Here is a 26,986-nt window from a genome sequence, read left to right as displayed (position 1 = left end):
CTCCAGCTGCATGTGACACCATTTCATCAAAACATGTTCACCTGTGACCGGCTCCATGGCTAAGTGGTTAAGTTTGCGACCTCCGCTTCGGTGGCCCTGGGTTTCGCTGGTTCAGATCCTGGGCACAGACATGGCACTGCTCGTCAAGCCATGCTGAGGCGGCATCCCACATGCCACAACTAGAAGGACCTACACCTAAAAATGCACAACTATGTACCGGGGGGGCTTTGGGGAGAAAACGGAAAAATTTCAAAAAACATGTTCACCTAATTTCTAATCAGTGTCCAGGTCAGTTCTGTGATTTCCTTCCTTCCTCCCATTCCTTCCCTTCCCTTCTCTTTTTCTTTTTAAAATGAAGAAGGGTCAGAGGTTCAGAGGTGATGGAAAGCTGGCCTAGTGGAGAAAAGTCAGCTGCTTAACTGGTCTCTCCTTTCCCAGTACTCCACCCCGCATCAAAGTCCAGCCTGACAGGCTCTGAGGGGCTGAGCTCAGCAGCAACCTGCCAGGCTAAAAGGCACCCTGTACGCTGCAGAAACGGCAAAGTAGAGCAAGTCACTGACATTCACCTCCAATTCATTTGGCCTGTTATTGGAGAATAGGGACATTATGAACCCTAAGTCAGGGGGTATAGGATAGCAGGGAACAGTCAGGGTCAATCAACCTGCTGTCACTTAGATTTTTAAAATAATAATGGAGGATTCAAGTAAAAAATGGTAATTTTTTGCCTACTGGTTGAGTAAACCCCTCTGTCAAATCATTTTTTTTAAAGATTTAATTTTTTTTCCTCTTTCTCCCCAAAGCCTCCTGGTACATAGTTGTGTATTTTTAGTTGTGGGTCCTTCTAGTTGTGGCATGTGGGATGCTGCCTCAGTGTGGCCTGACGAACGGTGCCATGTCTGTGCCCGGGATCCGAACCGGCAAAACCCTGGGCCACCAAAGCGGAGCGCGAACTTAACCACTCGGCCACGGGGCCGGCCTCTCAAATCATTTTTAAAGAGAACAAATTACAAATGCTGCACATTCTCGATTATGAAGAAAAGACAGAGAAATAGCCCCAGACCAGATCAGCAATAAAGAATGACTGCTTAGAATGCCTCATGAAGACTTCAAAGAGCCTCGCAACGAGGCACTGACAATGCAAGGCACTGGCATGCTGCTACTAATCAGGTGCAGAGATAAGTTAATAATCATAAGCTACATACAGAAAACAGGTATTCTACCTATTTGTAAGGCCTTGGTCTGCATTTCAATCAGATAGTACTATGCCTCAAGCTTCATGGAAGTGGGGCTCCAAGTCTGCACTGGTATGAGGAAATTTAAAAAGATAGGTGACAAGGAAACCATCAAGGTCTTGGAATGTCCATGGAATGGTGAGAAGTTCTCTGTGACGTATTATATGGAGGGTAGAGTAAAAAGTAACACTGCAAAAGGAAGCAAGATCCTTAAATGACGTTATGGTATTTTATATACAAGTGCCTTTCCCTTGCTTTTATGTTCATTGAAGGAGTTAGATGTTTTGTGCAGGTATCTGGGTATCACCAGAGTCTGTGAAATGATCAGGACTGTGAGGAGAGACAGCAATTCTGACAGCACTATGAAAGACGGCGCAGACTAGGAGGAGGAGGACCACTGCTTAAGAAGGACTCGCAACAATTAAAGTGAGAGAGAAGGAGCACACAGACTAAAAGCCACTGCAAATACTGGGAAAAGGAAGATGTGGAAGAGATAACTGGGGCAGAATCAGGTGAACCTGGAATGAGGAGACTGCTGATTCTAAAGTGCAGGACACTAGGTGGGTGAGACATTATTTAAGATCAACAACAGAGGTAGCCAAGGCAGTCTGTGGGCAGGGAAGAAAATCATATGGAAGCCATGAGCTACATTTTGGCCATAACAGATGTCAGTTATCTACTGGAATCTGTATTTGGGTATCCAGTAGTCAGTAGCCAGAAACAGATCTGCAGGCAGAGAAAAACGTTAGGAGTGGAAATATTTATATGTAAGAGTCAGAGGTATGTGCGGTACTGAAGCCATTAAGTGCATGAGGGTCACAGCAGGTGAGACCTCTCCTGTCTCTGAAAGACAACTATGATCTATACAACTCACATTAATATTAATCCAATACTGCCAAGAGACACGTTTCTGTTATCTCACCAGCTATTCAAATCTGTTCTTATTCAACTTCACACATTTTGATGTAATCTTGCCCCAGATAGACTGTAAGCAACTTGCAACAGAGGTGATATTTTATTCATCTTTGTTTCACCTCCAAAAAGGTACCCAATAACTATATGGACCTTTTCTAAAATAATAGTTTCATGAGAATAGGCATTTGTAAGGCTCTATCCCCAATGCCTAGAACAAGGTAAGGCACATAGTAGTTGCTCAAAAAATTGCTGAATGAATAATAACAATGAATTGATTTCACTAGGTTACCACCTATGGCCTTCTTTTCTTTCCTTTTTTTTTTTCTTTTTGCTGAGGAAGACTTGCCCTGAGTTAACATCTGTGCCAATCTTCCTCTATTTTGTATGTGGGTTGCTGCCTCAGTATGGCCACCACCGAGTGGTGTAGGTCCATGCCTGGGAACTGAACCCAGGCCACCAAAGCAGAGTGCACCGAACTTAACCACTAGGCCATGGGGCTGGCCCCATCGCCTTCTTAACATAAAGTGATTAGGCATGATTGAAGCTTTAGGAACTGAGTCCTCAAAGAGAATAAAGCTACTCAACCTATGTCTTCAGAAGAGGACTATCTGCTCCATCCGCCAACCCAGTCCAAACACTTACTGAAGTCAGAAGAGGTGAAAAGGCCAAGCAAAAAAAATACCTTGTCCAAAAAGGCCTGATTTGGAGACAAAACCTGGGACTCCTATAGTTACAGAAGAAAATTCATGCATAGCTCTGTATAGCATGTACTCTAAAGTGGGCAAAACATTAGACATGGTGCACAAGAATGCAGACTTGTGCTAATTATTCCTAATGTTCTATTCATCACCTTTGAAAGGGATGAGCATGGTTCACCATAAGCTACTGTCAGAAATGACTTCTCCCAAAGCGTGCCATATTTCAAAATGCTGCTAATTACTGGAGTACAAGTGATGGAGGCCCTGGAACTATGGCAGCCTTCTTAAGCAGAAATCAGCACTCAACCTTCAAGGAAGGGAAGCAGTGCTTCCTGACAATAGTGGAAATGTGCTCTCAAGTAGCAATTACTCTACACCACTTGTCAGCTACTCTGGAGACAGGAAGGCATTAAAACTCAGGATAAGTAATGACAACAAGAGCAAACACAAATGTAGAAAGCAAGACAAGACAGGCAGGGGACCAGAGGGGAAAGCACACCAACATCGTCAAACCTTACCCTATGGATTACTCTGGTGGAGGAGGTCGTTACCAAAGTACAAGTCCACTAGTGAGAACTTCAGCCAAGACTCAAGAGGCCAGATACGTGAAGAAGCTAACATACTTTCCTACTCTATTACTTTGCCAGGGCTGCGATAACAAAGTACCACAAACTGGTTGGCTTAAAACAGTGTTCTGGGGGCTTCAAGTTTGAAATCAAGGTACAGGCAGGGCCACGCTCCCTCTGAAGACTCTAGGGATGAATTCTTTCCTTGCCTCCCCCCAGCTCCTGGTGGCTCCTGGCAATCCTTGGCATTCCTTGGTTTGCAGCTGTGTCACTTCAATCTCCATGTCACATGTCCTTCTGTTTGTCTCGGCGTCCTAACCTCTTCTGATGAGGGCACCAGCCATGGGGTTTAGGGCCCACTCTAATCCAGCAGGATCTCATTTTAAGTTAACAAATTACATCTATGAAGACCCTATTTCCAAATAAGGTTACATTCTGAGGTTCCAAATGGACATGAATTCTGAGGGGACACTATTCAGTGCACCACACCTATCATCATGAAAATGCCAGGAAGACAGTTCAAGCCAGCAGTCGTCATGGGACAGTACTGTAGCATTTTAGGAAAACCTGAAAATTTGCCAGAAAAAAGACAACTAGTAACTGAAAACAAGAAGGTAGTTCCAGGCATCAGTAAAAGCACTTGTTTCAGCTAAGGGCAAAAAGCTTCATTAAGATTTTAAAAACATTAAACAAGGAGCTTACAATTACATGACCCCAACTAGGAAGATAAAGCCCTAAAACACCGCTTCTGTCACTCAGCTATAAAGAGTTGACAGAAATTCCACCTTAGAACCAACAGACCCTTGAGGATACTACTTTCTTATCCATGCACAAGTTACTCATACTCTCAGGAAAGAAATACTCCAGCAACGGGAAGTAGTAGCCTAACTTTCTGGATATAACATAAACAGGCCACACAGGAAGAAACCCTGGAAAGGTGGTGCTTAAAAATTGGACTCAATACTTCTGAATGATGTGTTATTTTTGCAAAAACACAAGAAAAGTTCTTTCTTGTTAGAAAAGTTGTATATACTATCCCTATATAGACCCTTACAAGATGAAACTACTGGAGAAGAAATACTGACAAAGATGGCCAAAGCCAGGGGTCCTTCCCAACTGATCACATCTGCGCCCAGTCTCACTGCACACTCTTCTACAACGTAAGGTATTCTGCTCACCATCATGAGCCCAAGCTCCAAAGAATCTATCCTCTGTAAACCAGGAGCTATAGGAAGTTCAAAGATTTGCAATTCAGCACATTTTTATAGGGATTTTGGCACATAACAGTTATTTTTAAAGTCGGGGAAAAAAGCCTGTACTCTCCCTACCCCCAAACACAGCTGAGCTGATTCAGCACAAATCTCCCCCTAAAATAAAATCCCAGTCTGCAGAGAATAAGCATGGAAAGTTCCAGCCCCAAGGACGACATTTCAGAAACCTAGCTGAAAAGAGCAGAGGTGGGTGGTTTAAGACAAGCTGACCACAAATCATGTTATAAATATAAGAACTTTCACAAGAAAACTGCGAGCAACTTGGGAGTCCAGGGAAGAAACTCTTTAACGATAAGCAAGTAATCTAAGAGTATTACCCAGAGAGATGAGAACCTTAAGCATTCTGGTGGTAGCTAATAAATCATTTCCCACAGATGAGCATACAGAAATTTCCAGGAATGCAGTGGAAACTTCTGGTTTCTTCGTTTAACTTAGAGAGGCTTTCTGAAGAGGATATTACAATATACATCATACAAATACCACACTTCACCAAGAAGCTGTGTGCTCAGCTCCACATCCCGATGGCCCCTAAAGCACAGAGGTACTTTCCACAATCTGCAGATTAAAAAAAACCAAAAACTCATTATCAAAAAGAGCATTTAGGTGGCAGCAGGTAGAAAGCTGCCTTGCTGAGAACAGCCAAGTGTCCAGAAACAGGCAACTCTACACTCACTTCTGTTAATTACCTTCACCATACAAGGCAGCTAAGGAGGCAAGGACCATTCCCAACATCTGAAGGGTAAACGGCATCTAAAGTAACCCTTGGTCTCCACTGCATACTGACACATTCCCGTCACGCCTAAGTGGGAGAAGCCTTACTAGAAAAAGGCATGGTCAGAAATTACAAGTCATTCAAAACTTCTCACGATTTGGTGAATATCTTCAGTCACTTACTCAAAAAATATACAGCCACATTCATGGTAACAGCTGGCATTGAGAAGGCAAGGACAAGCCACCTCTTATAAACCTGTCAATTTAAATCACAATGCCTTCACAACCTTAGGGCCTGTTTTGATGGTTAATGTAAAGGACTTTTCCACAGTGTGAGTGAATCAAATTAATATGAAGTGAAAAATGTAGAGATGACAAAGAAAATGTCTATAAAAAACAAACTAAAATACATCAGAGGTAATTAAGAACAAGAATAACCAGACTGCCAGCTTTGTACTTAACACAGAGGGTTAGGTAATACATTGCAAAAGACAGAACTTACAAGTGTTTTCAAGGAAAAGGATATAGTTAGGGAGAAGATTGAAGGAGTCTTCTTCAAGAAAGCTCCATGCCTTCGAAGAGCTCTCACGACAGAGTAAAAAACTGCTCTTGCTAAGGAATGGAATGTGACCCCTGGTACCTTCAGCCACCTATCTGTGCACAGGGGAACGAGCACCTAGAGTGCTCCTCAACCTTTCCCCACCTCTGGGCCAGGATGAAAAAGCAACCTGTCCTCTCCTTTCTCCCAGAAGTCTCACCTATGCCAAGAGATTGAAGAGAAAGGGAGATCAAGCGTCAACACTGGCTTTCCAATGTTACCTATGACCTCGCATTGTCTGTGTAACGAGAAGAGCATGCAATCTGACACTGGTTTCTCTGAAAAACAACGTGATGGAACATCACTTCCAGAGACATCTCGAAGAGTAATGAGATAATGTCTGGAGGGCTGATCTATGGAGCTATACCACCTGCTGATAGCTGTAGACTAGGATAATGCAGTTGAAGACAATCAACTGCTTATAGCATGTAAGGTATGTATTATATACAAAAACTGGTATTATCCCCAAAAGGAACATGACTCTGGGTATCTACATATGATTCAGCACACGTAACAGGGAAGTGAGACTTTCTAGAGGGCCTTTAATTTAGCGTGGCAATTAAAAGCACAGACATCTGGGTAAAACAATTTCTGAGCTTCAGTTCCTTTACCTGTAAAAATAGAAATGATACATATGTCTTGCAGGGTGGAGGTGAAAATTAAAAATTAAATAAAAATGAAACAATATTCAGTGCTCACCATGAATAGACAACTGAATAAATGATAGCCCCAACCCTGTAAGCTAGAATGAGAATTATATGAAGTACCTTTAAAAATGGCCTGTCTAGTTCACAAAACAAATTGGAACAGCATGAAAATCATGCAAAGGTAACCACTAAACAACAAATGAGCCACGTCTTCTATAGTTGGCTTAGATGTTGAGCATTTTATCCCACAGAAACAAAGCTGTTAACAGTAGTTGAGCTTCCAATCTGACTCATAAAAGCACATTAACCCAGAATACAGATAATATCGTTTACATACAATAACCATTTCCAGACTGACATAGGACTCCTGAAATGAAGAGGTAATCTCGCCCTACTTCTTGCATACATGGCTAACCCCAGGCAAACTGAGTGGATCCTACTTCTCCTTCCCTTTCTGTATTCTTATCTAGGGGCACAACCTTCAACCCAGTGTCCTTCCTTTTCCCTAAAGTTAACAGTAGAAATCTACTGAGTACCTACTATGTATCATAAATTTGATGTACTGGGCCCTGGGGTGGTGAGCAAAACAGATGTGGGCCCTAATCGGCCTAATATAATCAATCTAACAAGACAGATAGATATTAACACATAATCTCTCAAATATATTAAGATATGAAAAGTCATGTATACATTAAATTATTAGAAGAGAGATTGTTAAGGAAAGACTTCCCCCAGGAAGTCACATTTAACTTGGATCTGGGAAGGGATAAGCCTAAGGTAAATAGGGGAGGGGAATGAGGAAAATGAGGACAAAAAGAACATTCCACACAGAAAAAACTGCAAGTGCAAAAGCCCTTCAGTGAGCGGGAGCACAAACATTGCAAAAAACTAATGAAGACTAGAAGAGCTGCCAGGAGGTGGGTGAGAGAAGGAGTAGGGGGTTACAGCTGAGAAGCAGGCTGGAGCCCAATTATACTGGGCCTTGTAGGCCACAGGAAGCAATGGGAAGCCAGCAGTCTTAGCATGATGTGACTGTCATTGGTGAAGCTCCCTTTAGCTGCAGGTGGAAAGTGGACTAGAGTGGGAAAGAATGACTGTGGGAAAACCAGTAAAAAGGCTACAGAAGCCCAAGTGAGGAGATAAAAGCCAAGGCAGTAGCTATGCAATGGAGGAAGAGGAAACACACACACATATACACAGCAGGAGTTGATGAGGGAGGGACTAGAGTAAGAGGGATAAAAGAAGAGTGGGTGTCACAGATGTCTTTGACAGCAACAGATAGTGGTGTGGCTCCCAGAATGCTGGAGGAGACCCAATTTTCTCACACAATAGCATGAGGTCAGTTTTCAACATGCTGGATTTCTAAGTTAGGGGCACATGGAGATGATTCCTGCCACCCCAAAAGGATGGACCTCAGGAAAGATAGGTTTCCAAAAGAGAAGAACAATTGAACGCAGTAGGAATTTGAAATAAACTACCTGAATTATTTATAGCCCAATAACTTTTCCAATATCTGCCTTTAACAAGAAAAATGCCCAATTTTAGGGGCCTAGAAGAGTCAGCCTAGTTCACAGAAATTTGAACGGCATGAAAACCATACAAAGTTGGCTGTTTACAAATGAGCCTCATGCCCCAAATTTGCTTATTCAACACAAATAGTGGCAGAAACATTCAGGGAGTAGACATATTTTGGGCAGAGCTTTTTGGAGATAGGAGAGCCTGGACTGAGCACCTATTGCAAGAGCTGAAGCTTCAATGCACTCTAGCTTCTTCCAATTCCATCTCTTCCATCATTTTTCATCCTTCAATTATGCAAAGAAGTTACAACTCTGAACACAATGGTTCCCATGGTGATAGAAATTCTGCAATTAAGGGACAGGCGTTAGAGTGATTCATATGTCATTTGTAAACGCTTTATTACAAGAATTAAAAATATTTTGAGGTTCTACTTTAGAGATTCTGTAAGGTAGCTGGGGAACAAACCCAGTGAAGATCCCAGTTATTATTACTTTAGTCCACTAAGAAGAAAATGACTTAGGCTCACAAACTTTTGCTTTCCGTGGACTGACCTGTAAGCATTAAGGAAAAAAGTACACACACAGAAGGAAACCACTCTTGCTATCAGAAGAGGACTGTAGCCCTGGTTCTTCTGGAAGGGTATCAACTTCACCATCTTATATACACCTAGGATACCATTCTGGAAAACTGAAAAATATGAAGTTACCATGGATTCCACTTCTCCACTATCCTAGGGCCATGAAGAATCCCAGAAGAAATGAGCAAGACAGTTCTTCCCCGCGCTTATTCCTTAGTTAAGATTTCAGTGAAAACACAGATGCAGATGGTAAACAGGGGGCAGGGAGGGCATTCTACTAGGCAGTACGGCAATTCAGACAGCTAATGAAACACTTCCAGGATACAAACATAACCTTCTACCTCCCCCTCGAAACTGGAGCACATACATGAGTACACACACACACACACTTTCGCACCAGCAAATACTCATTTTGTGGAAGCTGGAACTCTGAGGCCACATGTAACCAGGTACCACTCGAATCCGTGCAACAGGTTGATGACAGTCAAATAACGAGTACACTGATTAACATCTCCTGACCTCAGAGCAAGTAACAAAAATCATAACTAAAAAAGTAAGGCTATGCTAGATTCTATACAAAAGCATAACTTACTGGCATCTGGAAAAACAGGAAAGACTAGTATCATTCTGGATTCTTACAGCAACTCCATCAGAGAGGGAACGTACATAAAATTCCCAGTTCACGAATGATAAAACCAAGGCTCAGAGAGGCGCATGGTTACTTTAATTAAGGCATTTAGCCAGAATAAAATCTTGGGAGTGAATCAAAGTAAATTTCCATAACTGAAATGGAGGCCATCGAATCTAACAAAGCACCGTGGCAGTTTACCTTCAATCTTATTTCTTCACATTCTCGAAACTCCTCAAAACTGTCATATTATACACTCTCTGAGACGGGCAAATAATAGTCTGGGCAGAGAAGATGATTTTACCTCCATTATCTTCCCTACGCGGTGACAGGCTGCCCTAATCAGCTTTCGTGCACACAAGCACATAGGCACACATGCTCCCTCTCTGTGCCTCTTAATCACCATGTGCCATGCTGAACAGCTGCAGAGGTCTGAAGGGAATTGGCAGAAATGTGCAATGATGTGCTAGCCACCCCCCTGAGGCAGCAACTGCCCTGTCTGTTCTCAGACTTGAGAGCACATGGGTGTTTGCTGTCTCAACTGATGGGCCCAGAAGACAGGCAAGTGGTTTCAGGTGGTGAGTCAGGAAAAGCAGTTTGCATCAGGAATGTTCCAGCCCAGCAGAGCTGAGCTGCACCCTACTCCCTACGCAGGGATACAGTATTCATCATTTATACAATGTCACTGTGGGAGACAAAACTTGGGCTCAGCGCAAATAGAATCCAATCAACTCTGATGCAGAGGAACCAGTAAATAAGGCTTCTCCCACCAAGAAGGGACCTAATTGCTTAAGAACTGCCACCACATCTGACGCTCGAGGTCAGTCTTTTTATCCTGAGATAGAGGACTCTACAAAGACCTGGCGCACTGTTTGAGAGCAGAGCCCTGGGCTACCCTTCTAGGACCATTCAGCAGCTGCTGCAATAAGCTGTGATCTATGCTCCTAGGGATGAAACAGAATCAGGGTAGGGCAATATTCAAACAAACCAGGTGGATGCCATGACACATGCCACACAACTGGCTGCAGAAGAAACAAAAATGTGCTGCCACCCCTTTCGATATGATTTTGGATGGATTCCAATAGAAATCCACACTTGTGAGGGAATTCCTTGTCTCCACACTTTTGTTTATGAGCCAGTAAATAAGTGATATGATACCAACTTGGTGAAATAGAGATGTTGGACATTAGATCAGATAACAGGAGATCTAGAAATTGAAAGAGGCTTAAAGCCATCATTCGTACTACATTTCATGAATGAATGCAGCATTCTGTCAAATTTTATACAATGACAAATGAGTCTATTATCTGAAGGAACCTGAGGAGATTTAATACTTGTTTTAGGGAATCCAGTTTGGTTTCTCTACCTCAAAACTAGCAATTTTATCTTGAACCCAACTTCAAAATTCCTTGCTATAATTTATCATTCTAGTGAATATGGTATACAATAAAATTGCTTATATTTATGTTTATTATACTCTCCTTTGGCATTAGTTCAAAAGTCAGAGCCTTAGCAAACCTCTCACATCACCAATAGTTTAAAAATCGGCATTTAGGTAAAGAATGCTAATATAGCTTCAAAGTGTTAACGTCAGACATATAGCAAAACGGCCTTACTTTCTAAAGACACAATAAAAATTGGCCCAAAACATGACATTTCCTGAAGAATCCCCACTGAATCAAAGTAAGGAAAAGACAAATCACAGTCCCTCCTCGATCAGATTTTCCCCAATTACAAAGGAACTATCCATCCCATTCATTTCCTTTGTTTATCCAGGACGTAAAGAACTGCCCAGGATATTTAGGGTGGAGAGGTCAAGAAAAACAAGGGGAAGCTGGGAGACTCATTCTCAGCTTCCTGGAATGGCAAGTTCTGCAGCTGGTCACAGAATATTATGCTCTAAGAAGACAAGAAAATACACTCTCAGGGCCTCAGAGCTGCCATGCTAGAAAGTCAAAGTGCTCAAGTCTCCACAGGAACGACCAGGAGATCGGTACACTCCTCCCCACAAAGCCGTGCTCCTATTCCGGGAGAGGCCCTCTTCTCCATAGTCAGCCTACCCCTCAGAAGCAGGGGAGGCAGAAACAAGCCTCAACCTTCCCTCACTAGCAAATCCCACAGCACCGACTTTTAATGGAGGTGGCTGGAGAGAACAAGAGAGCCAAGTGAATGGAGCTGAGGGCAATATGCAATTATTGAAACTGGAATTGAGCCCGCACCCTAGAAAGAACATGTCATGAGAGCTCTGGCAATCACACTGTGGTCAGGGCCTCAATTTTAAACCTCTCCCAAGGGATACCACTTTCTGACATACAGGCACACCTCTCTTTATATCACAGTAATTCTGCTTGACTTCGAGGAGGAATCATCTGCTGGTCTCGAGATTCCATCACCAGGGCCTAGCTTAAAATAATCCAACCATTGGCAAATATGTTTCTGTCATCACTTACCTTTTTTCCAATAAGCTTCTTTCGAAGAAATTCCCGGGCTTCAAACATGTAAGGAATGTCATACAGGGGACGAAGTTTCTTGTTCTTATCCTTAAAAAAATAAAATACCACATCAGGATTGGGGGGAAAAACACACAAAAGAACACAGCCAATAGCACAAAATACTGGAACATATCTGAAATATGCTCTCCACCTCCCAGCATCACAAATATTAATTAAGTGCTGGACCCAGAGTAAATGATTAATAAAGATTTGGTTGAAATGCTTTACAAGGAAAAAGATTATCTTTTACACATGACAGGCTCAAAAATAAGGAACGGAATGTTTGTCGTTATGCAAACTGGAAACAACCTAAATGTTTATCAACAGGGAAACAGCCACATAAACTGTAGTGTAGAAGCAGCTCCATAAGTATTAGGGCCCTTCAAGCCTTTATAGATACACTAAAATCTAATTCTACTACTCTGTAAGCCTTTATTAAGTACCTACCAACCACCAGCCCCCTACACAGAACTCTGTAAATATGCGTTATAATCCTGGACTCAAAATTCTTGTAACCTAACACAGTAATAGGAGAAATCCTACAAATATGGAACAACATAATGCAGTTTTGTGATACAGACTAGGGACCAAGTGCTATAAGAGTTCAGGGAAACAAAAAGAAGGAAGTAATGATGAAATGTTTCACTGACAAGGTGGGACTTAAAGTGAGTTTGCAGGACAGGAAGGAACTAGGAAGAAAACGAGAGTTGAAAAAAAACCAGGACAAGCAAAAGGAGAGAAGCAGGAATAAACAGTATTTCAACACATACATAAATACAAACACACACAATTCCTTCATTATCTCATGGGTCCCAGACTTCTTCGAAAAGAAGTTACTGCTGTGAGCAATGTAAATTTGAGAAGATGAGAGAGAGTCTAGATGAAGGTGACAGAAGTGGCAATCAATAGGAACTTAAGAGATAGGAAAACGATTGTAAGAAATGAATTAACAGGAACTGACAACAGAGTGGAAGGAAGGGATAAAAGAGGAGGAACCTAATAGTCTAAGTCATGATGATAAGTGAAGAGGGGGCTGGCTGAGTGGTTAAGTTCACACGCTCCGCTTCGGCGGCCCAGGGTTTTGCCGGTTTGAATCCTGGGTGTTGACATGGCACCGCTAAACAAGCCACGCTGAGGCGGCATCCCACATGCCAGAACTAGAAGGACCCACAACTAAAAATGCACAACTACGTACCGGGGGCTTTGGAGAGAAAAAGGAATAATAATAATAATAATAAAAAAGTCATCAAGAGAAGTCTGTCTTTTGGTGATGGCGTGGAAGAATGAAACATGTGCTCAAGAAACAGGGAGATGCTGGCTAGATGGGCTGGCGTGATGACTTTAATGTCGCTCTCCCGCTAGCCCTTAAGTTCCATGAGAACAGAAATCCTGTCCACTTCTCTTGTTCTCTGTGACCCCAGAAACAAGTATAGCACCTCCCTCATAGTACATACTCAATCAATAGTTGGACAAACTAACTACAAAAGAAATATGGAGAATAACATACAAAGATCAAGTATGTGAGAAGAACAGAACTTCATGCACAGATTTGGGGATCTCCAAGACCCAGATAATATTTTGAAAAAGAAATTCTGAAAGAGGAAAATCAAAGACTAACTCCTAATCTAGATGAATGCCACTGCTTCCCCATCTTGTATGATTAGCCCACCTGGCCTCACCTATGCTTTGCCATCTATTACACATCTGACAAAACAAGATATCTCCGTATAATCCATTCTATACTCAAAGAAGTATTCAAATTATGTTTTCTTAAATAGCCAACTACTCCCAAATAAAGAGCCTTTATCATTTTAATTCCCCATATTCAAACTAATCCTAATGACAATATTGAAGTCAAGGGGATCAAAAAGACGTTTCTAACTAAGCCTTGGTGTCCAAAACATATCATTTAAACATTTCGATTCATTGATATCACTAAGAAAATCTCCTATGAGAATGTACATAATTGTTTGAGTTTGAGTTTCACATTCATCATCCAACTGTCTTCTACTTCCTGGGTTTTTTTTCTTTTTTCTTTTTCTTTTTTTTGAAAAGGCAGCAGAATCATTCCAGTGCTCTTTTAGGAAGTTAAGGCACCTTCAGAAATGAAGGTGAGTCTCTCTTCCTCCTCCCAGAGGACACGTGGGAATCTACATACTCTAAACAGGAACAACTGAGATGGCCAAGACTGAATCAATGTCCTGGAGTGTCACAATCACTGTCTAATAAGTGACGTATGACCCTAAACGTGAAAATCTTTAGAGAAATAATATAACACTGAGTTTTTCTTATAGGAAATAAGGGAAATAGGACACATGAGAGTTGCCTGGCTAGAGGGAGTGCTGGATAACACAAGGGCAGATGTACAGGATTATGGACATTTTATAAGCATCCAGGCAGCCAAATAAAAATAGTGGGTCACTAGTGAGGAACCCTAAAATAGAGTTTATGATGACACTCAATGATACAATAAAAATGCTTGCTAGACAGAAGATGCTAGGTGCCAGGAATGAACAGGATTTTTAATAAAGACAAAATCAATGGTTATCAGAATCAGCCCTCAGGAATAAAGAAGTGCCAATATACTCACATTCACCAACCAACAGAGGACAACCTATTTACAGAGAGTAACTGTGTGACTACACAAGCGAAAGTGAATTAACATTTTTAAAAGTGAAATGAACAAAATATTGACATTTACCTTACATAGCCTTATGATTTGCCACAGAATCTGAATATCTGAACCTTACCATGCTTACTCTGAAACACAACAGAGGTAAAAAGCAATGTCATTTGACAGGAAATCCAAAACAATGAATGAAAGGTAAGAAATACAGTTCCAATAAGCAATCAAATGAAGCTCAGGGGATGAGGGACACCTAAATGTGTGAATATGGCCGTCTGAACAAGAAAGACACTCGAGAGGATGGGGCTGAGCCAAAATCCTCTCAAACAAATGGAAGAAAATAAATATTAAACCAACAAAAATCCAACAAAAAAACAGTACAGCTTCAGAGTCTGATTATATGTCTCTCATGAAGCTAGGAAAGAACTAACAGCAAAAGTAGAAAACAAGATATCACCAGTGAAAACAGAATGATCTTGTTACTCTAACTCTTCAGAGCTAGTAGCTATTGACATCTGCAAACATCTTACAAGAGAGATATTAGAAGTCCCTAAGAAACTACAAAATAAAAGCAATTCCTCCAAATTACCAGGTACATAAAAGCCTTTGAAATCTCTAAGAGGCAATTGAGGTATAGAATGTACTCTGAGAAAACAGGACTTTAGCTGAATCGTGCCTGCTAAAAAGGATGGTCTAGTTTAGACTCTAATTTACATGGAAATATTTTTTAACAAATAAAAATAGCAAAGAATGCTTGCTTTATCTGGTGGGTGGATAATACACAAACCAATATGTGCTGTAATCGCTGTTCATCCTGAGAAATGACACTGTATGTAGGCCCTGCAATGACTCATGCTAGAGATAACTTCCATCAGCTGTACCTCTCACTGGTTTGGGAGAGGCCCAACACCCACATCTCAGCATCTAAAGACACACCTGGCATTTTAACACAGTTATTTTTAGCTAATCGCCAAAAGGAGGCCATGCTCATTTGGAGGGAATGGAAGGGACTTCCAGTCAAGGCCTTATTCTCACCCCTTTTTAGGCCTAATTTTATCTAGCCCATCCTGCAGCCAAAAAAATCTACCGACCTTGGGATACTTCAGGATTCCTTAAGACTAAATAAACACAAACTATGAGAAAAAAAGAGACTGATAAACATGGCTCCGCTAAAATTTAAAAAGTTCTTTACTGAAAAGACATCATGAACAAAATGAGAGCCAAAGCACAGTCTTAGTAGCTGATAAGTGAAATGGATAAAGAAAAAGCAGAGCAGGATGCGAGGGAACTGAGGTGCTTGGCCACGGCTGTAATCTTCTCAGTGAGGCCTACCTGACCACATCATATTTCAGCAAAGACTCAAAGGACATATGGGATGTAGTCATCTGGAGAAAGGTGGAGAGAACCGCCAATACGAAGGGCTTGAGTTAGGAGCATACCTCGTGGGCTCAAGGACCAGCAAAGACACCACTGTGGCTACAGGAAAGTGCACAAGGGAGAAAGTAGCTGGGGACAAAGACACAGATCAGACTTAACATTTGAAAGAATTCCTTTGGCCACTGTGTTGAGAACAGACACTATAGCAAGAAAAGGGGAGAACAATTAGGAGATTACAACAGTAATCCGGGCAGAAAATGATAGTAGATTGTATTAAGGAGGGAGAAGTTAGGGAGGTAAGAAGTGGTCAGAATCTGGAAATATTCTGGGAGTAGAGAGATGGAATGTGAGGTGTGAAAGAAAGGAAGGGGTCAGGGACGCCTCCATCTGGGCAACTGGAAATATTGTGGAGATATGGGTAGGGTCATCAAATGATATGGGGAAGACCACAGGAAGAGCAGACTAGAGGGATGGAAATAAGATCAGGAGCTCAGTTATGGACATGCTAAACTTCTAAGTGAAGATGTTGAGTAGGCAGTTGGATAAACAAGTGTGGAGTTTGGAAGAAAGCTTTCAGCTGGTGATATACATTTGGGAGTTATTGGCATACAAGTAGTATTTAAAGCTAAGAGACTGAAAAGGACCAACGACTGAGTCTTAAGGCATTACAACATTAAAAGGTAAGGAATAAGAGAAGGAATCCGCAAAAGGAGACTGAGAAGGAATAATCAGCAAGCTCAGTAGAAGGAAACTACCTGAGTGTCATGCCCTGGAAGCCAAAGAAAGAAAGTGAATTGAAAAGGAGGGAATGACCAACTGTGTCAAATGCAGCAAAGCAAGTCAGATGAGGACTAAGATGTGCATGCTGGATTAAGCTAAGTGTGGGTCACTTGACAAGAATAATTATGGTGGAACAGTAGGGGCAAAACCCCAATTGGAACTAGGAATAGGAGGAGGAGACTGGAGAAAGCAAATACATACAACACTTTTCAAAGTTGTGCCACAAAGGAGTATGAAGAGACTGTGTGGCGGCTAGCAGAGGAAGCAGGGTGAAGGGAAAGTGCTTTTGTTTTTTATTTTAGATGGGAGAAATAATAGGCAATGGTCCAGTGGAGAGCAAATAAGTGATAATATAGATGAGAGAGGCTAGACCTTCCAAAGCAATGTCCTAAAATGGGCAAGGAGAGAATGGCTTTACATAGGAGCACCAATAGTCCATCTTTAGGTGTGTGGATGTGGATACTGTTAGGTAGGTAGACGTGGTAGTGAGAGTCATTGGAAGTTTTCTTCCTATTACTTCAAATTACTCAGTAAAGGAAGGAAAAATTCTGACAAATCAATAAGAAAAAAAGAGAAACAATCTAACAGAAGGACTGGCAGAAGGACAGGCATTTCACCTAAGTACTCCAACTGGACATTAAGTGTATTGAAAAAAGATGTAACTTCATTAATCATCAGGGCAATATAAATTGAGATGCTGAGGACATCCAATATATTGGCAAAAATTTAAAGGTGAGAATATGGGGCAATGGGAATTCCCTTTAACCACTGATGAAAGTATGAAATGGTTCAACTACTGTGGGTGGGACTTTGACATGGTGCTACTTGGCATCGTTTGGTTAAAGCTGAAGATATGCATCCCTATAATTAGGAAATTCTACTTACAGGTAGGTATATACCCTAGAAAAGCCTCACGTGCAAGACAAATATGTATCACAATGTTTGTGCTGACAATGTCTATGGTAAGTCACAGAGAATACTACAGAGCAGTCAAGCTAAAGCAGAGCACACAACAAATGAACAAATTTGAAAAACAATACTGAGCATGGAAAACAAGTTGTAGAGTGATATAGCAAAATCCCATTTAATTGCAGACTAAAAACAGAGGCAAGCAACATTATTCATAAAGCTATGTAAGCAGCAAAAGCACAAAAATGCACAGAAATGAAAGACGGCGGTCACTGATGTGGGATGAGCAGTGGAAGAAAGCAAAGGAGAGGGGGAAGAAATGGGGCCGAGGATGAGTACACAAGGACTTTCAACGTTTTCTGTAAGGTTTTACCTCTTTAAGGGAAAAACAGAAGATCTCAAGCAAATGTGATATAGCACCAAGGCTGAAAAAGGAACGTTTGTTATATTATTCTGTAACGCTGGATTTTTTTAAAGCCAAAAATGTTCACGGATGGGAAACCCCCAAATCTTGTTTGGTCAATCTTTTCCCATTGCTCACAATGTCTTTTTTATTCCACTCTACAGTAGAATAACTGGCCATTCTTTTCCTCATAAGAAATGCATTAAATTCCATTTTTTTTCTTTCCCCCCAAAAAACGATATTCATAGATGTGTCCTTCCATGAAGCAGAAGGGAATAATTTAACTACAAACGTGCTCTCAAATAACCAAGGTCAAAAACAAGTTTGATTTTTGTTTTTAAAGAGTCTTGAACTAAAGTAGCCAAGCAGAATTATACTCTATGAAGATCTTAAAACTGACTGAATTAAAATAACAACAGACATGATCAGATTAAAATGGATAAAATTTCAAACAGTAAATAATGGACCTGTCCCAGTTGCCCTGCCGCCCATGCCATTTCAACAAACAAAGGCTGCGATTTCCATTTGAGTTATAGACTTAAAAAACAGCAACATTACCACATGCCCTGGGCTGATTTACAATCAAGGACCTTTCAATTCCCTCAGCAGCCAGGAGACAGAATCCAGAGGGATATCTACTATTTTATGATCCTTAACGCATACAGTAGCACATTTTATTAAAGGGAGGTCAACTAACTAGAAAGCTACAGTCAGCAACTGGGGAAAGGTTCAAAACTGTAACCACCTTGGCCAAATGGAGGATATCTTGCACCACTATAGCTAAAGGACCACACCCAGAAGATTTAGACATATATCCAACATTTCCCAAGGAGCTGTTTCAAAGAAAAAGACACTTTATTTACCAGTTAGTTTTATTTCATCCTCCCAACAAAATATCTCTTAAAGGTAAATAGGGTCTACTAAAGAGACAGATCTGGGTAAGTCCCAAATTCACAACAATGCAATCACATTACATACATATTTCCAGGAAGCAAGGAAGGAATGGTAAACAATATAAACTGAAATCAGACTGAAAAATCAGAGACACTGAAATGTTATTTTAAAAATTCACAGGTGTAGGATTAGAAGGGGGTTAGACTTTCAACCCCATGATTATGCAAGACACTAGGTCCCTGAAATGTTTCGTTGCTTTTATAGGGCCCTCAAATTTTGATTTTTCTGACAACCTTATTTGACCCTACTGATCCCATATTTAAAGATCTAATAATACGTGTGAAGAACACTGGAATTTAAGGGATACTAATAATTGCTATTGTTAATAATGGGGTACAAGCTGAAGGAGTTTTAGAAAACAGCAGAAGCAGGAAGATCACTTCGACCTTCTCCCTTGCAACAGGTCATAAAACCCTCAGGTGAGAGGTGCTCTCCCTACACCCAGAGGAAAGGAGCATCCTTATTTCTAAAAAGAAAGGAGCACCATGCAGAATCCAAACCCAGAGGCCGTGCTAGGTTTCCCCCAGTTTACTACACTTCCCTCATGCTCTCTGACCTATCTTACTTCTATAAAACCACCCACTCTTCATGGGACCTAGAATAAAAACATTCAGTTCTGTTTCTTCGAGTCTTCATTTTCTTATGAAGGCTTCTATATCACATAAAACTTATATTATACACATTTGTCTGCTTTTCGCCTGTCAGTTTACTTTTCAGACCCAGACAGGGACCCTATGAGGGGAGGAAAACACCCCCCATCTACAGGAACAACCCAATCAAGCAGGCCTCACAATAACAGCAGTTCTACCTGGATTGCTGTAAGGATTATGATCCCCATTTTACAGCAAGGAGAGTGAGGCTAAGAGGATAAGTAACGTGCCTCCCATCCTGGAACAATGGTAGAGTTGGGATTTTGATCCCGGTTATCCCAGAGGCCTATGTTCATTGCCTGTGGGCCAGAGAGTGTACTCTTTTTGCTTCTTACTACCAAAAAGTAATCACCACCTGTCAGTGGTTGTTAGTTTTAGTGTACCTAAGAATCACCTGGGGGCTCGTGAGCATGCAGACTGCCAGGACCCCACCAGATATTCTGATTCAGTAGGTCTGGTGTTATCTCCACAATTTCGTATTTTTAATAAGTAGCAAGGACTGTGGGTCACACTTTGAGAAAAGCTGCCCAGTACCATTTGAGCACCTGGCCCCACTTAAACCACTGGAAATAAAAGAAAAAGGAGTTCAAAGGTTTAAAAAGTCAAAAGCAACACTGTGGAGCTTGATTAACGCCAAAATGGTTAAATAAAAACAAACAAATAGGTCAGGGCTGGCCCAGTGGCGCAGTGGTTAAGTTTGCGCACACCGCGTCAGCAGCCTGGGAGTCACAGGTTTGAATCCTGGGCATGGACCTAGCACCTCTCATCAAGCCACCCTGTGGCAGCAACCCACATGAAATAGAGGAAGACTGGCACAGATGTTAGCTCAGGGCCAATCTTTCTCACAAAAAATAAAAATAAACAAACAAATGAGTAAGTAAGTAAATAACAACTGGGGAATTCAAGTTTATCTCTGCATATGCACCTGGAGACAATTCAACATACTCCCTGAACTTTTATACAGATAAGACAAGTTGAAACATTCTAGTAATGGTGGCAAAACAAGATTTCCAAATAGTTGTAGTTCCTCCAGTCCAACTACAGGAAGACTGAATGTGGAATCTGAGAATCAAGAGAGAAAACCAATCTGCCCGTGCCAGGAAACAGCAGGAGCAGGCATATCCTGTTCTGCCCACCCATCCACAGACACCCAGTGGTCTAGACCTGGACTAGCCACGGTGACAGCAGAAAAGAGGAAGTGGCAAGTCCATGAGACAGCCCAGGTTACAAGCATCTCTTGGCCAGCTGCTAGGAGGACAGCAGCTTCATACTATCCAAAGAGGGAAAGAAGCAAACCAGATTTCGGCAGCCGCAGGTCCTCAAAGGGCTCGCCCGCCATCTGCAGTGCACAGCACACGGTTACATTCCACAGGAACTCGCACATCCCAAAATTAAAGAACCATTTTCAAGACCATCAGTAAGGGGGGAAATATCTGTCTCTAGAGGCTTCTCTTCTACTCAATTACGTTAGCCAACTGAGAGCCTTTTCAGAAGTAGTTGCTATTTATTGCTCAGATGCAGTAAGAACGGGGGAGGGAAAAAAAGGAGCGGGGGGGGGGGAGTAGGCCAAACACCAGGTCTTCTTTCTCCCCAAGACCCTGTCAAGACGTTAAGAATAAATACTTTCAAGGCTCTAAGGGCTCCAAAACTATTGTCCAGGCAGCAAACCATATGGGGTCCCTTTACTTAGCTACAAATACTTGTGCAGGCACAGGAGAAAGAGTGGAATAAAGGAACAGTGCTACCCCTCACAGACCTCAAGGCCAAGGAAAGCAAAGCCTCCCAAGTAAGAATCTGTACAGCCAGCAGCAGAGAGGCTCCCAGACCCAGCAAGGAAACCAAAAATAAAAAAGACTCTGGAGTCCTGCCCCATCTTCCTTTCCCTGCACAGGGACGGCTTCCAACAAACAACAGGGCAACACCTTTTTCCCGCCCACCAAGGGCTCTGAAAATAAAAATCTGCTCCAAGTGGGAACTCAGTCTGTGCCACCGTTCCTAGAGGAATAGTGAGGATTCAGCCAGTAAGACTGGGATAATGAGACAGAAAGGGTACCGGATCCTTGAAGAGAACAAAGCTCAAGTTCAGAACTCCTGAAGTCACAGACACAAAGAACTGGCATGGACCCTGAGATCAAACATTCCTCAAGCATTTGATGGCCACTAATGGTCAAGAGGAAGTAGGCAGCTTGCTGATGATCAACAGAATAGAAGCCTGGGTTCTAAAGAATGATTCTGGCACCAGCAGCTCCCGGCTTGCCTCAGTTTCTTCCTAAAAATAAGTGATTTAACAACTACCAGGCATTATATATGACTTTGTAGTGAAAAACCATGCAAAATTATTTCAAAACCCTGTAAAAATGATAAAAGGGCTAAATATATTAGTACTAATTAAGGCAACTCGAACTTCACATTCAAGGAACGTTTCAGGTAATACAAACTCCATGGGAAAACCAAGTGTATACTTTGTGTTACTAAGAAGCAAGGCTGCTTAGCTAAGTTTTCCATCATCTAACACGGCTGTTAACAAGAGCTAAAATGCCAAGAGACAGAAGAGATAACCCAAAGCTACAGCACTAATCACTCTTTGCCCTGTATAAGAGTAATTAAATTACTTCCTAGGTCTTATCTTCCCTACCAGACCACATGAGGGAAGATCTATGTGAGAGATCTTTATAATACCGAGAAAGTGCCTAGCATAGTGTCATATTCCTAGAAAGCACCAACATATTGAATAAAATGGGGAATACAAAAAGGCTTATCGAAAAGAATTTTTAAAACAAACTGTACTCCTTGTGGTTATAGGAATAAATGGTACTGGTTAGTAAATATCAAAGTGAATTAAAAAAAGGTGTGGGAGTGGGCAATATTACTGCAGTTTCATAGCACTGTTGACAAATTCATCTAATGAATACCACTGATACGGTGCTAGTGGAATGCGAACTCCTCCTTCCTTCTGACTGCTCTCACCAGACATGATTCTATACTACACAAAGATAAGCATATTACTGAATATTAGACAGATTCTAGACTATATCACACTGTACAACTGCAAACTCTAGGTTCTTTGTAAGCAGTGATATGCAAGGAGTACTCTTGGTAATTTCAGTGTGTCATGTTAGAAAAAACCAAATTTACAAAACCTGAATAATCAGTGTGTTCTCTTTTGACCTAAGACTTTAAAGCAATTTTCTGCTATCTCTAAAACTTTGACATAACTAATCTTTGAAAAAATACACCCTCAATCTATCATTAGCTAATAGTTAGAAATCTTTAACGAACACATATAGTACCAGAGTTCAAGTAAAGCTGAACTGATATTCAAAAAATATCAAGTGTGACAGTTCCAAAATAAAATAAACGATTGTAAGCTAAAATACAAAAGGGGGTAATTTCCTAATATGGAAACAAAAGTACCAGCCTCCCCCTAAAAATTCATGTATTTGAGATTAAACTAAGCTTAAGCAAGGATATTTGCTAGGGTGATAGCTTTTGTGGTTACAATGGATGAAGAGTAGTGAAAGATAGTAGGTAGGACCCTTCCTTTGTTCTCAAAAGGGGAATCTGCAGCAATACTAAGAGGTGTCAGGTTTTGCTGAATGACGCACTCTTCATCTGCTGTTCAAATGAGCAAATGGAGCTGAAAAGAAATAAACAAATAGCGTCTCTCTAGAAGGGCCTCTTTCTACCCAGCTAATAGTTCTGAAGATCGATTGCAAACGTGAATCAATGTTAACATGGGAAACCCCTTCGTTGGAAAGGACACAAAAAATCTACAAATAAGAAACCAGAGTTTAATAGTGAAAAGGAAAACGGAGCGTGGAGAAAGAATCTTCAAGGACAAAAGCGGGCCTGGAGGTCTGGGAGGTAACGGAAACCAGCAGGGACCAGTATATTGCAACTGGCTCTGCCCTTCTGCAACTTCTTTCCTTTTCACTGGAAGCTCATAATTAACCAGTTGGCCCCAAATCATGTTTTCTAGTAATGGAGAAATCTTCTCCCACATTTCTTACCCTTCGTCCCCAGGCTAAAAATGGAGAGCCAATGCCCTCAGCAGAGACAACCCCGTTTCCTAAAGAACAGGCTACAAGCCAGATGAACCCCATCCAGCACAGTGATGCGCCACAAGCCCTCCCACAGTTCTAGAAGAGGAGCAAGAACAGGAGAAAAAGAAAATAAATCTCTTACAATAGGAAACCAATTTTCCCTGTAACAGAGAGCAGGATCGGGTGAGCCCATTCAGAAGATAATACTATTTTGTTAGAGAAATTCTTCTTTGTGAATGCCTTCCCTTCTTTATCATATTAAAAAATAATTATTATTATTAAAAGTTCTTCCTGGAACAACACAGAAGGGAAAACGATGCTGCATATGACACCATTATTTAGCTGGTGCCAATGGAACTTTCAATTGAGCCAGATTTCCAGTCAAATTTGCGCAATAAATTGTGGTACATTTCCAAAAAAGAGACTGAATTATGTAAGTGCACGGCAGAAAGGTCTCCCTTTAGACACTGAGATTCTGCCTTGCCAGTTGCATCACTCCAATGTCTAAATCAGGCTGCCAGGTCTAGTGCCACATATTTTATCTACCAAATTCAAAGCACTCTCAGCCTGTGTTTAAATATTCAGTATAATGAGGCCTGCACCTTTTCAGGACAGACATCATTCTAACCCCACAGAACAAAGATGACTCTCTTTTACTGTACAGTCCATTTGCCATCAATCAGAAACTACAAGATTTATCACCCCCTACTACCATGGAGAAATATGGGCAAATAAAGTTACCAAAACCATGAATAACACAGACATTCAGATCCAGCACCCAGCTGGCAAGGCAATTTCATTATTTATATATGAAATGCCTTGCCTTACTACAGGAAGGGACCTTGACAAGCCTGAAGCCAGACCTGCTGGAGGCTGCTCCCAGGAAAGACTGTCTCATCACCCAATCTGAATTAAACACACTCAGGAATGTGTTTGGGTTATTTTGCACCAGTTGTTTGCACCTAGCAAACAAGGAGGCAAATAACCAGATCCCCAAAACAATCAGGTGAAGGTCTAGGGGCAAGAGGGCATGAGTGGGAACTTTTCTGCAACAGCGGCTGTCATTTACAGCTGTTTGTGTCCATGGGGAATGACAGGGGACCTGAGATTGGTGTCTTGGTCTGTGAGAACGCAGTTTTAGCTCCTGCTTTATGTAATGTCTAACCTCCGTTGTTCTTCTAGCTATAAAAGAAACTTTGTGCCTATTTAACAACTTTTTATGTCAATCACATCACCATCCCATTGTAACAACCACACACTTACCTTTCCTATTGGCCTTCTGACTTAATGCCCTTAACACAGAGTTGGCTCCACTCTAAATTTCTACCATACTTCATTAAATAAGCAAAATAAACATCACTGACCATTTGAGTGCCTACTCTGTGCTTGGCACTTTAAACATATTTCTAATCCCCACAACAACCAATAAAGCTGGAATTATTAGCTTTACTCAACTGAGAAATTAGGTGCCCAGAGAAAAAACATGCCCAAGTTAACACATGTCAAAGCAAAAGATTCCAGAAAAGATCTGTCTGGCCCTACAGCCCATGCTAGTTTCTCTCTATCATCTGCCTCCCAACCTCTGAGGCATCAAGAACTGACAAACTGCCCCCTGGCTTTTTCACTCACAACTGGTTCCACACGCAATCTCCAGCAAGACCTGAAAAGGTCAATTAATTTCAACAAGTAAGGCACGCCCAGCCAAAGCCACCAACTCCTGGGAAGCTCGTCGAGATTAAGTTGGACACAGTATTTGTGCAAGTTATAGAGCGACTGTCACTGAGTTTCAAACCTAACTTTTTTCAAATTCCACTTTGTGATGCTGGGGTGGGAAAACTGCAAACCACATTTCTGCTTTGCCAGCTGGTTCCCTGTTAGGTTCTGCCAATAGGGGATGTTAGAGGGAGAATGGACAGGAAGAAGGAGGGCTCTTTCCTATGCCTGTCAGCTTCTCCAGAGCAACACTTTCCCCTCTCAGCAACAGCAGTTTGTTCCAGTAGCAGCAACTGATTCCAGCTTGCAGTTTTCCCAACACTCCCAGAAACAGTCTAATCACAACTCAGATTCACCAGAACCAATCAACTGGCAGCCCCTCCTGGGAGGCCTGGGTCCCAGCTCCATGGAATTACTCTTCCAAGCTTAGACGAGTGTAAACAGCTCAACAGAGGTCTGAGTCCCACTTCCAATGCGGTCCATCCTGCAAATTTCTAAGTTTCATATTCCAATCTCTTATTTGTTCCACCAACCCCACAGGTAAGCAACTACATCTTGTACTGAAGAACTCTATGTGACCCTTAGGTGTTCTCTTTTTGCCTTTTTAATATTGCCATACCTGATTGGTAATTCTTCATATTAAGTTGTCTCTCTTAAAATAACTGGTGTGATTCCTCATATTAAGTTGTCTCTCTTAAAATAACTGGTGTGGTTTCTTTATCCTAACACAGTGACCAGAAGCACCCTCTCTATATAACTGAGCAAAGAAATTTGCAACCATCAGATAGTCAACTCTCTTGAAAACCAACACTCTCCTCAGAGAATATTGCCTTCTACCTGTTCAAGACTACCTCCACCTGGCCAGTCCCCATATAGCAGGACCACCTACAATGCAAAAAGGTGCACAACAGACCCAAGAAAAAACAGTACAGGGCACATGAAGAGCTTCCATAGTTACAACAGATGATGGAGAGAAATGTTTGAAAGATTTAACTGGTAACACAAACACCAGACTAGAGAAGACTCTCAAGCCAATATGTGTCCAATCTGTGAAGTCTACAAGATACAGAAGTTAAACAATAAGAGAAAAATGTACTCTAAATTTTTTTCTACCTGATACATTGCTGTACTCTCTCATGAGTAGTGCAACATTTTGTGATCTTAAAGCTCAACCACAGGAAGGCTACATTCATGATTTCTTAAGTAGAGATCATGGTAAAGATGAAAAAGTAAAACCTTAAATGTGTCAAGGTGGTTACCATATTGCATAAAGGAGATGTAAACACAGTGAGGGTTAGCAGGGACAGCCAAACTCCCAGGAGGCCTACAACACCAACAAGATGTCATTTTTACACTATAGCAAGATGAAAACATGAGAAAAACACCACCAGATTTGCTGTCACATACCTTTCCATGCAATATTACTAAATGGATTCTAGAAGCTTCTCTTAAGGCAGCTGTTAAAAATAGTGGAGCTCAAAGGTTACCAGGGACTGAGGGGAACAGGTAAAAAGAATTATTTAATGAGCATGGTGCTTCAGTTCTGCAAGAAGAAAAAGTTGTAGAGATCTGTCTCACAACAATGTGAATATACTTAACCCTTCTGAATTGTACACTTCAATGACTAATATGGTAAATTTTATATGTTTTTGACAAGAACAAAGTAGAGCTCACTCAA

At 41.4% G+C, this 26,986-nt stretch overlaps 1 protein-coding gene across 1 annotated transcript in view; it reads right to left on the bottom strand.

The window, feature by feature from the left end:
* Positions 1-26,986, bottom strand: part of SND1 (staphylococcal nuclease and tudor domain containing 1) — a 402,639-nt gene that overhangs the window by 247,978 nt on the left and 127,675 nt on the right. Inside the window, exon 11 of the mRNA XM_046669618.1 lies at positions 11,812-11,901. Coding sequence (XP_046525574.1) covers positions 11,812-11,901 — 90 coding nt within the window. The remainder of the gene's footprint in view (positions 1-11,811; positions 11,902-26,986) is intronic.

The sequence above is a fragment of the Equus quagga genome, chromosome 8, assembly GCF_021613505.1.
Source record: "Equus quagga isolate Etosha38 chromosome 8, UCLA_HA_Equagga_1.0, whole genome shotgun sequence".
Taxonomy (NCBI): domain Eukaryota; kingdom Metazoa; phylum Chordata; class Mammalia; order Perissodactyla; family Equidae; genus Equus; species Equus quagga.
The sequence above is the reverse complement of the archived record's forward strand: the minus strand, read 5'-3'. Positions and strand labels throughout refer to the sequence as shown.